The 12553-nt window shown below is 38.7% G+C and overlaps 1 protein-coding gene across 1 annotated transcript in view; it reads left to right on the top strand.

Annotated features, from left to right (window-relative positions):
- GPR176 (G protein-coupled receptor 176) overlaps nucleotides 1-6767 on the top strand; it is a 75312-nt gene extending 68545 nt beyond the window's left edge. The window contains exons 2-3 of the mRNA XM_015422183.1: nucleotides 2873-3125; nucleotides 5657-6767. Coding sequence (XP_015277669.1) covers nucleotides 2873-3125; nucleotides 5657-6767 — 1364 coding nt within the window. The remainder of the gene's footprint in view (nucleotides 1-2872; nucleotides 3126-5656) is intronic.
- Nucleotides 6768-12553: the final 5786 nt, after the last annotated feature.

Here is a 12553-nt window from a genome sequence, read left to right as displayed (position 1 = left end):
ACGGTGATTCACAGTGAAAGCAAGGGAAATGGACATGCATAAAGGTCCTGTGTGTAGCTGAAGATGGCTATCCACAGCTTATGTATCTGTGAAAGTTCAATGCAACATAAATAAAGTGCAACATTATATGAATAAGGAATAATTGGTTTTCATAGAAACAAACTTTTTAAAAGACATTTTTGTTTAGTAATAAACCTAGTAAACTTTCATTGGATTACAACTAGAGAAATATTTATATTACCTCTGAAGTATAAAAGCTAGAAACAATGTAGGTGGTATGGAAAGAAAATGGTTCTGATGATGATAAATCAAATTGTGAGTGCAGGAAGACATAGAAATTACTGGCAATGCCACAATATAATTTTGAAGACGGGAGAGGAAATGGTGTTTTGCTGCTGAGGAACTTGATATCTTTGTGTTTAAAATTCTTTAGGAAGGGTCATTTTCTAACAAGGGGAGGGGGAAGTTTTTACCTTTTGAATGGTTCCTTTGTCTGCCCCTAAGCATTTCTCCCCTGCTCTAATCAAGCTGATTACATTTTGTATTGTACCTCTGCACCCTGATTCCATTCTTTGGAGCACCCCTCCCATCTTCTGACTGGGATATAAGGACTGAGGGTTCTCTGTTCCTACCTGTATCTGACAAAAGGGAGTTGTGATCTCTTGAAAGCTTATACCCCCAAAATCTAAAATTGGTGTCTAAGGTGCTACTGGACTCAAATCTAGTACTTTTTCCAGCTGGAAATCTTAAAAAATGAAAAAACTCAATTTATTACACATATAAATGAGCAAAGAACTGTTTGAAGCATGTGTGGTTGAAAAGATGGCTATCAAGACGTTGACTTTATGGCGTGGTACCTGCAGGAAGGAACCTTTCAGTGACAGGCCTTATAGCAACTTGGAAGCTAAAGGAAAATAATTTGAAACCACTACATCTTACAGAAGGCTGACTTCTATAGGAATTTTATATTGACTAAGCTGACCAATAATTTCAGTGATGTGTGACACCATTAAAAAAAATAAATCCAATTCAGTGTATGTCTTGTATTGATTGCCATAAACCCAAACTATAATTTTATATATCAAATGCCTTCACTAGTGGTGCTAGTAAAACATGCTCATTTTATCCAGGGTGGAAAAAATTGCCACATGGACTGAAAAAGCAAAGTATGTGGCCATGTGAATTGGAAAACAAGTCTTGTGCAGTTATTAAAAATTCCTGTTCAACCATAGCTACTTCCATAGTTTATCTTTTTTTATTTATTTATTTTTATTTATTTAAGTATTTTTACCCCACCCTCCCCTTTATTGAGATATGTTTTGACTAGTCAATACCAAGTCTTCTGAATTATGGAAAATAATAGCATTAATTTTAGGATAATGTTAAATTTGTTGGCATGTATGTCACAGAACCAAAAGTTGGTTCCACTGCTCCAAATGTTTAAAAACATCCAATTAGATGGAGAGGCTGGTAACAATCAGTAACTCTGGGTTCAATGCATCCTGCACACTAGGCACATCCTAATTCACTATAACCTATCCTTTATACAGAGATTAGGGCTGTTCCCACATGAATGTTTTCCTCTGTCTTGACCTCCTTATAGCAGCGCTGTTTTCAGAAAAATCCACATACCGTTGTTTGTCCTGTTTCTGTGTTTTGCCCTGCTTCCTCAAAGAAACTTGAAAGAAACTTTTTGGAAAGAATGCAGACAAAGAAACTTTGGATGCCATGTAAACAGGAAGGTGTGTTTTTTTCAGGGCCCTTCCACATCAGCCCCATTTCCCTTACTTCAGTGCCTCCAGTGGTCATTCCTCCCACTACCACTGCAAGACTTTTTGAGGCCTCCTCCCCAATAGGTATCATTGTAACATTAGAGCAGTCTATTGCAACAATTTATTATTTCCCAGCTTTCTTCCTCCCTTTTTAAAGCAAGTCTCTAGCTGTTTTCCTGGTGGAGCTACTGGGCTGTACATTTTTCCTTATAACTCTGCAAGCAAAAGGGTGAGATTTTTTGTTTAATCAAAGCTCAGAACTAGTACACAATTGCAATAAATTGTTATTAACACTACAGCAATAAAGCTATATATCAATGGAATTTCTTGTATCAGTGGAAGCACCACTGTTATAAGAGGAACGAACGGATAATCTTCCAGGTTCCCCTCCTGTCCCTTTCATTTTTCGTTTTGCTTCTAGATTTGTTTTTAATTATTATAGCACTATAGATAATTTCACTTCTGAGTAAATATTTAATAGAATTTTGCTGAATTTTTATGGGAAATATAAGCACTATGCTAAATGTTGTATAGAACTGCAGTTTCAATTCCATTTCCAGCTGATTGCAGATTGCAGAAGTGGAATCATTCAGCAGTGCAAAAATCCAATGGCAACTTCAGAGAACAAGCTGTATTGCTGAGTACAAATTATATCTAAGAACCAAACTATAGAGGAGTCACTGGAGATCTGCAACTGGATTTCCTTCCTCTTTAAATTTCTTGTAATAACAGCTAGGCTGGTAGTGATATAGAATCTGATTGCGACTGTATCTCTCCCCCCCCCTCCCCCAACACACTGTTTTCCTCTTCCCCTAAGGTGCTATTTTCCCTGATAGGGGAAATAAACGTGGGTGGGTGGGTGCGGGTGAGATTTTCCTGGGAAAATAATGTGCAAGATAAAGGGTTGACTCCCTCTTCCCCACTCCAATTAATCCTCCTCCCATAACTAGTATATGAAATTGAAAGATCTGACGACAGATCTATAAGGGCTTGTCTAGTCTGAATGAGTCTTATTTGAAAAACTGAACTTGCCATTTATATACCTGTCTGTCTGTAATTATCTTAACTTTCAGGGATTGATTTTGTTTCCTTTTATTCAGGAAACTTCATGGTTTTGTGGTCAACATGCAGGACATCAGTTTTAAAGTCCGTAACCAATCGGTTTATTAAGAACCTGGCCTGCTCGGGGATCTGTGCCAGCCTAGTCTGTGTGCCTTTTGACATCATCCTCAGTGCCAGTCCACACTGCTGCTGGTGGATTTATACCATGGCCTTCTGTAAGATCATCAAGTTCTTGCACAAAGTCTTCTGCTCAGTGACCATCCTAAGTTTTCCTGCCATTGCTCTAGATAGGTAAGACACTGAAATTGCTTGTTACTTTTTCACCCCTTTCCCCTTAGAATTCACACCTATTACATGCCACTTCTCCAGCCAGCTTTGAAGTGTAATAAAGATGCTGGGAGGGTGGAGAGGTTGCAGTTGTGGCAATGCGAGTGGTGGTGTGAGAACCAAGTTCCAGCTGCCCCCTGCAAAGCTGTGACAGTAGCTACAGTGTAAAGGGTAATGGGCACTTGAGTTTGCAGCTTGGTTCTATTTGTCTTCATTATGGGCATGTGTTTCCTTGAAACTATTTCATCACAACAGCCCCATCACCAGTAGAAAGGAAAGAGAAGGACCCTCTCTAAAAGTAAGTATGAGAATAGCCCCGCAACAAGAAAAGAGGAGGAAGCTGGAGGACTTGTGATCCCCCAGTCTCAGCCCACCCTATCTTCTTGCCACATCCAGAATACTTTTACACAAACTCCAAATAAAACCTGTTGTATTCAGGTTTATGAAGTCCTCAGTACTGGTGTTAACTGGATTCCCCTATCAGAAGCCTCACTCTAGCAAAGATTAGGAGGTCATAATTTATTTTAATCGCATAAATATCAGTAGGCAATGAAACTATAACCTGAAAGTTTTATTGGCCTACAAAACCCGAAGTCTTTCACACACCCGCAGTATTTCCTTTAATGGAAACTTTATTTAAAATATGTATGGGGAGGCAACCAGTCTGTTTTGGCACCCACTAACCTTTCTCAAAATTCCAAAACTGCCAGCAGGCTCAACAAAATTGAGCCCCCCTGTTTTAGACTGATTCTTATTTAGTGGGGCTTGTTAATGCAGTTCAGTTGCTCACTTGCTCTCTCTTTAGTTCCAATCATCATCATCATTATAATTATTGTTATTATATTACATTTATTGATCGCCTAATCCCCACGACCGTGGGGCTCTAGGTGATGCACAACATTCTAAAACCATAAAAACATATAAAAGCCATATCCAGCATTATACAGTAATTAAAAGCAAGTGGCAAAAATTTTTTGCCGTTCTCTCCCATCTGGTCTGTGAGTGCTACACACTTAATATCTTTAATAATATCTCATTCTGCCCATGCAGCTAAGAGTAACATTTTAGTTTTGGTATCATCCTGTTAGGTAAGTTAGGTTAAGAAAGGGGAAAAAGGCATAAACTGGCTGGATTTTGAAGCTCCGGTCAGCCTAACTTAACTAGGTCAATATTTCTGAGGCCTAAATCTAGTTTTTAAGGAGCCAATTGCCAATATATACAAGGTAAACTTCCTTATATATGGCTGTCTATCACAGCTACCATGGTGGCCAGTTACACCTTCCCCTTACTATTCTCACTATCTATCTACCTTTTCATCTTTGAATCCACTCATCTCATTTGTATCCTGCTGTTTCTTCAGTGAGTTTATGGTGGCAGATAAACCTCCCTTCTCCATTTTATCATTACAACAACAGACTGAGAGTGTCTAGCCCAACATTACCAACTGAGGTTATCATTCTCATTATTAATCCATTTATCGGGCAAAAGGTCTATTTGGTAAACATGACCAAGTTATGGTTTGCCTGTTCCTGTTTGGTATTCTTAAATCATTCTTTTAACAGTCTCTTTGAAGAATTTTTACAGGGCCTCAATTCTCACGGTAATAGGTACCAGTGAATACTCAACCGTAAATCTGTCTGTGTAAAAAGCAAATTTTAAATCTCTTGAAATAGCTTGAAACAAAGACCTCTTGGAACCACTTATGGTTTGGAGATCCTGTTTGGTATCCCAACTTGACAAAGCAAGAGGAGTAGTGTGCCCACACTTCTATAGTAAGCTAGCCATCCCTAGGTTCTACTGAAACTAAGCTGAACAGCAGCTTCAGACTGGATTCCTTCTTTGTAACTTCCTTTGTAACTCTGCATTGCAGCTTTCTCTGGACACCCTGAACATTGCATAAATCAGCTCACTAATGAAAGTAATTCAGAATGTAATACAAACATATTAAAGCCTACACATAAACTCTTAAAACAGAATCATGATCTAACACTGAGTTAAAGGTTGCTTTGCCATTTGAAACCAAAGGTGATGAAGAAAACTATATCAAACTTGAGGTTATACAATATAAATGGCATAAAAAGTCATGTATTATATTCTGGATTTAAAACTAGCAAGCCCATTACAGTTGCTGATCTGAACCTGGGAAACATAATCCTGCATCTCGTTAGCATCATCTGCTGAGCTCATAAGGATGACTTTGTTCTCCTATATTATGCCCCTTCCCAGCTTTGTGATTTCTGCAGTGATTTCTGAAATTATTAATGTTTATCATTCTATTCACTAAAAAGCATAGATTTTTTTTCTCATCTATGTAGAAAATGTTATTTTGCTAGACTACCGTCTGGGAAGTCCCTGAAAATTGTTACAGCATATGATATCCACTTACGCTATATATGTTATACATTTACTCAGAAGTAGGTCAGTGGGGAGGGTTTCCACAGAAGGTGCACCTGAATTTAAATATTTCTCATACATTTTCTTTTCTTTTTTGATAGGTATTATTCAGTTCTATACCCACTTGAAAGGAAAATATCAGATGCCAGGTCTCGAGATCTGGTGATCTACATCTGGGCACATGCAGTGGTGGCAAGCATTCCTGTATTTGCTGTGACCAATGTCTCCGATATTTACGCAATGTCCTCTTGCACTGAACCCTGGAGTTACTCCATTGGCCATTTGGTATATGTAATTATTTACAATATTACCACTGTGATAGTGCCAGTGGCTGTGGTGTTTCTCTTTATGATCCTTATCCGCAGGGCTCTGAGTGCCAGCCAGAAGAAAAAAGTCATCATAGCTGCCTTAAGAACACCTCAGAATACCATTTCTATTCCTTATGCCTCCCAGAGAGAATCTGAACTTCATGCCATGCTGCTGTCCATGGTTATGATCTTTATCTTCTGCAGTATTCCCTATATGATTTTGGTGATTTACCGTACTGGTTTGAGTTCTTCTGACCCTTCTGTGTTCTTGCTTCTCACTGCCATCTGGCTGCCCAAAATATCACTGCTGGCCAATCCTCTGCTCTTCTTGACTGTTAACAAATCTGTACGTAAATGTTTAGTGGGAACAGTTGTGCGGCTACACCGAAGATATAGTCGGAGGAACATCGTCAGTTCTGGAAGTACTGCAGATGCCACCCTGGAGCCTCATGTCCGATCTGGTAGCCAACTACTGGAAATGTTCCACATTGGGCAACAGCAAATTTTCAGACCTACAGAGGATGAGGAAGAAAATGAAACAAAATCCATTGGTTCCAGAGACTACCAGCAGAAAGAAATCCCTACAACCAGCTTGGACGTGGAACAGACTTTGGTTCAGAGGACCCTGCCGCATGCAGTTGCAGATTCTGCTGCACAAGTGGCTCCTGCTATGCCAACAGAAGCAGAATTGGCCAATGAAAAGTATTCCATGCAGCTAGGCTTTGGGCCCTTTGAGTTGCCTCCACAGTGGCTATCAGAAAATCGGAACAGTAAGAAAAGACTATTACCACCTTTGGGGAATACCCCTGAAGAGCTAATCCAGACAAAGCAGCCCAAGTGTAAAGCAGAAAGAAAAATTAGTAGGAACAATAAAGTCAGCATCTTTCCAAAAGTGGATTCCTAGTAAAAGGAGGAGCTGTGTGTGACAAGACACAACCCTCTTCTTGCATACATGTGATCCTATGGATCTTTATTAGGTTGCAATATATTAAAGGCTTATTTTTGTGCCAATTTATGTAAAAACAAAATGAAAACATAAAGTGTTCCTTATGAATGGATGTCAGCAGGGCTTTTTTTGTAGAAAAAGCAAAACAGGAACTCATTAGCATAATAGGCCACACCCAACAGCTTGAACTCATTAGCATATTAGGCCACAGCACAGCTCATTAGCATATTAGGCCGCAGCCCCGTGTTGCCAAAAGTGTGGTCATCCGGCCACACATGCCTACTGTAGCCAATCCTAATGAGTTTCTGCTGTTGGGTGTGGCCTATTATGCTAATGAGTTCCTGCTGGGTGCGGCCAACTCAGGAGCCAGATGGAACTCCGTTCCTGTGCGTTCCTGCCCAAAAATAGCCCTGGATGTCAGTATAAATATCTCATGAATTTATTTACACTTATCCTATATTATAAAATAATAATTGATTTACTTCCAAAAGGGTAATTTGGGGCTTTTCCTCTTCCAAAGATTGCTTCCTTCTGCATGTATTACTGTGATTGCAGCAAGTTGGTACAACTAATGCATGCAGAGATGTATAAAGGGGCAGCTCTACAATTATGAACACTAGGAAAAAGAATTCTATAAATATGGACTACCTTCTCTGGAGTTCCATAAATATAATTCTTTCTTTACCAAAATCTGAGCATCTTTCAGGAGCACAATATTTGATGTGGCTCTGAGAAGCCAGAACTGAACAAACAGTCACATTTATAAGGTTTCTTTCTTCCTTGCTTTTGTCTTACAATGTTTTAAGCTGCCTCTTGTTGTTGAGACAAGTATGGGCTAAATATCTGGTCTTGGGCATATTGCCTTTGAAATATTTCCATTCAGGGCTGATATTTACTGTGCTGAGCACTGTGGGGTATTAGTAAATTGAGTAGAGCAGTAATTACTTAAAAGGTGTAAAATAGAACAAAAATTTAGTGGCATTCTTAAAGAATAACAAGCTATTTTAATACGAGCTGTTGTGGGTCACAGCCCACTTTATCAGTGAGATATGTGTTGGGAACCATACTGGGGAATTTTTATGAGTCAAGGCTTGGTGTGAATTACACTATTACACTTGGTGAGAATTCACACTGAGCCCTGACACTCCCCCTCAGTAAAAATTTCCCTAGTATGGTTTTCTAACAAGTATCTGTCTGAGGAAGTGTGCTGTGACCCATCAAAGCTCATACTGAAATAAATGTTGTAGTCTTTAAGGTACAAATAGATTTTTGTTGTTTTTTTAATCTGATAAACATAGCTACCCATTTATAAAACAGGTAGGGAAATACCTTTTTACAACTCACATACTAACAGGCATAACAAATTTCTGAATGTGTTTTTTATGAAGCACGAATATATGACTCTTAGTTTAAATTACATTGGATAATCACTGTGTTAGAAAGATCCCTGTGATTCTTTGTACCAAGTATTTTCTCTGTCTCTCCAATGGAGCATGGCAAAATGGCACTTAAATAGTGGTTGCCATTTTGTCTGGCTGTTCTTGACCATAAAGAAAACTGCATGTCCTTTGCGGATTATGTGTAGAAAATACTTATTCAATGTGGCTTAGAAATGTCAAGCCATGAGGAAGTCCAGTTCTTTTCTAAGAAATGAATTAATTTCAAATATTAATTGTTTTTACACTCTGATTACTTGCCTGTTATTCATCGTAGTTAAATTGTCCTGCAATTTGATGCCTGGATTACCTTAGCTTGGCTCCATGAAAATGAAGGATTCAAAGACCACGTATACTGGTCTAGTCCTTTTGAATTCAAAGGAGTGACATGATAAAATGACATTTGTGATTCAGTGTTAGTTTATACTGTACTGAATTAACAGATGTAGAGGTTATTTACTTTGCAACCTGAATAATTTTTTTAAAATCAAATTGACATGTAAATTTTGCAAAAAGAACATAAATATACAAAGGAAAACCGTGAATAACTATTTGTTCCATTAGAATCATATTCTAGTTGTTGCATAATATGTTCTGGAAAAGAAAGAAAATGGAAAAGACTTGCAAGACACCTTTAAATGTTTATATAGTTTAGAAGAGGCTGCAAAAAGGTTGTGATTGCCCTACAGTGTTGTGACAGTGAACTGAAAGCACCAGAGTGCCATCATGAGTACAGAGAGTAGTTTAATGGCTACAGTGTCTAGAAATGTTGCATATTATAAATATCAGCAATGGCAGGGATGTTTGGTTGACCTCTTTTTAAATCTAAGAGCAACTGTCCTAGGAAGAAAGGTACAAATACAGAAGAAACCTTCTGTATTTATAGGTCATGTGGATGCACACTTGGATATTTATCTTTGAACTAGATGAAAAATGTACAATGATGTGCCAAAGAATACGCACTGAATCTGGAGCTGTCAGCTGTTACGTAGGACTAGTTGCCTGTGACTAGAGCTTGAGTGGGGCCATTAGAAAGCCTAATGGCCTCTTTATAGAGTAACTGCTTTATACACTAATGGTGAACTTCATAAAATAATAAACATCAATAGGAGCTTGTCTTCTTCTCCTGTGTAAAATACGCTCATACAGAAGTAATGCACAGGTGGCTATTTCTTGCAGTCATCTACTTTAATGGCATAGAGCATTTCACAAATCAAGGTCCACCAAAACAACAAGCTACCCAAATGTGTTCAGACACTGTGCTGTAGATCATGTGCTCCTCCCTCCGGAAGGTCATCAATGTAACTTTTTAATGATTTCACTCCCTAAGCCAACCTGGAAGCTAGTTTGTCTTTTCCACTTATAAACAGACCTTTTATATAAAAATGTGGCCACTATAGTTCCCTAAAAGCACAAAGCTGACAGAAATCCTTGTGAATCCCTGCACTACTGCTGTAGAGTAAATATTTTGTGCATACTGAGCTGTTGGGTAGAATTCTGCTTGCTTAAGAACTTTTCTCTAGTGTGTGTTGTTTTTCAAGGGGGAAAAAAGCCTGCTTTCCTTAGTTTACCCCAATCTGACCTACATGATATTTAAAGGGGGGGAATTCTGCATAAGCAGAGGTTAAGGGACACATGAATTTTTCATTAGACATTCCCAAAGCTTCAGAGGGATCTACAAATGTCAGTTATTTCTACATGTTACTGATAACAACCTTTGCAATAAAACATATCAGTAATTTATTACTATAGTGTCAGTACTGTTGTTTTGTTTTTATATTAGCTTTATGCCAGATGGTTTTTCTAACAAAAATGCAAATGGATTCAATATACATCTACTAGGCAAGTGATCCTGCACAAGCGACTCTATTTTTTAAAACAAATCTTACCTGTTGTTGATCATCTTCATTTTTAGACACATTTGTAGAGGATTTAAGAATTCAAGGCAAGGGAGCCTTTGCTTTCATCAAACAGCCCCAGGATCTCCAATTCAGTTGCAACTGCTAAAACAGCTTTGAAATTTGGCTGCAGCTCCAGAAATCCAGAATCTCTCCCTGTTATGTCCCAACTCTTCTCTGATATGAAGACGGCTTTCTCTTCAATATTTATTCAAAAGATTTATATGCCACTTCTTCAGAGGCCTGCACAAGGTGGCTTACAGCTATAATTAAAACACATAGATCATTATGGAAGTTATTAAGTCATAGGATTGCTATAAGTCAGAAACGACTTGACAACTGTAACATACAAATTAAAACAAATCAATTAAAAAAATTATATACAGAAGAAACAAGAGGAACTCACATTCCAGTTCAGATCTTTCTATTTCCATTACATTTTGTAGGACTGGCCTCCAAATTTAATATGACCCATGTTCAGATGATTATTTAGTTTTGTAAAATTACAATTGTTACAAAGTTTTTTTCAATGAACCAGAACCTAAAAATCTCTTGATTGCTTTGAACCTGAACATAATCTGAAATCCTAGCTGTATTTGGAGAAACTATATTTTCCAGTGAGCCATGGGGGAGGGGGGAGAAGGAGGAGCAAGAGAGATTGGTGGGCAGGCCTAGGTTCCTCCTGGTACTCAAGTAGAAGTTTGTGCACCTATAGCACGGTGGGATCTTTTTTGTGTTTCCTTGGTACTGCAGTTCCTCCTTGCTATCATTCTTCTACTCATCAGAAACAGGGTAAGTTCTTTTCGTTTTTTGCATATAAAAAATAAAGTTTGAAAGAATCATGCATTTTTTAAGCTGAACAGATTGCACTGATTTATATCATATAAGAAAAGGAGTATAACATTAGTGTCCCTGAAATGTAGCTAAACTGGTTGAAAGGGTCTGATTCAGTGACTGAACTACTATTTACAGTTGGTATCTGATTTTATAAACCATATGCTTAATGGTTCAGCTCCTGTACTACATCATGTGGTACTTAACCTTTTGTCTTACATCCCACCAATGTCAAAAAAAACTGGGTTCCATCATGATAGAAACAACAATGCCACTTTTCCCCAGAAGAACATTTATGTTTACTTACATTCTATTATATTTATCATTTATGATACATTTTGAGGACATATATTACAGATGCACAATGGATAATCCTTGGCAGGAAGTGTCCAAGTCACTTGCTGGTGGGCAGGGGAATGGAGAATTAAGAAAACACTGAGTGTCCAAGTTTACTACTAGTATGTTAAGGGGTCAAAGATAGATTGAAGTCAGGGTCAGCAGAAGATGGCACATCACACTTGTAGTTGGACGTGAATGAGGGAGAGTGAATTCTTAGTAACTGTTATGGAAACCCTACATCCTGCCTGAACTACTTCTGTGTCCCACCAACTGAGAACCACTGGGCTAAAGAGTCAGAAGTGTGCAGGTGGTATGGCTCACATATCTGAAAGATTTTTAATATTTTATTTTGCTCATATTTTCATGTAACTGAACACACTTATCTGTTGAAAACATTTCTATGCCATCTTATCATCCAAACAGGCAGTAAACATTAAAAGCATTTCAACACTAAAATATCAAGACATTAAAACAGCATTTAAAATATAAGCATATGTAAAGTGTTTAAATAATTCAATAAAACATATATATATACACACATAATAATAAACCAGGGAGGAGGGCCAGTAAGTAGTCCTTCAGGTGTGCTAGTCCCAAAAATATAAAGCTTTAAAGTCAATATCAGCAACTGGAATTGGGCCAGGAAGCCAAGTGGGAGCCAGTGTAGATGGAAGAAAACTAGAGTGTTATGGTTCTTGTGGACAAATGCCCCCCCCCCCCTCCCGGGAGGTTTGAGATGAGCAAAGCTTCCATTTTGCATTTTAACAGCCCCCCCCCGCTCTGGACAGAGAACAGGCTGGGAAGGAGGAAGTCTGTCAATGGCTTTTCAGGCTCACCTCAGCTCGGTAAAGGTTTCCCTTGGTTGAAAGCAGTGCTCATCTCCATTTCCAAGCCGAAGAGCCAGCGCTGTCCGAAGACGTTTCTGTGGTCATGTGGCCAGCATGACTAGATGCCGAGGCGCACGGAATGCTGTTACCTTCCCACCGAAGTGGTACCTATTTATCTACTTGCAATTTCTTGCTTTCGAACTGCTAGGTTGGCAGGAGCTGAGGCCAGAGATGGGAGCTCACTCCATCATGCAGCACTCGGGTCTTGAACTGCTGAACTACTGACCTTCCAGTCTGCAGTTAGCGTCTTAACCACTTGAGCCACCGCAGCCCTCCACCTCAGCTCACCTCATACAAATGTTAATAGGTCTAGCTAGAGACAATGGGATGGACAAGCTCCCCCCCCCTTC

The sequence above is a fragment of the Gekko japonicus genome, unplaced genomic scaffold (assembly GCF_001447785.1).
Source record: "Gekko japonicus isolate JY-2015 unplaced genomic scaffold, Gekko_japonicus_V1.1 scaffold394, whole genome shotgun sequence".
In the NCBI taxonomy this organism is placed as follows: domain Eukaryota; kingdom Metazoa; phylum Chordata; class Lepidosauria; order Squamata; family Gekkonidae; genus Gekko; species Gekko japonicus.
Note: the sequence above shows the minus strand (reverse complement) of the source record. Positions and strands in the feature narration are given on the sequence as shown.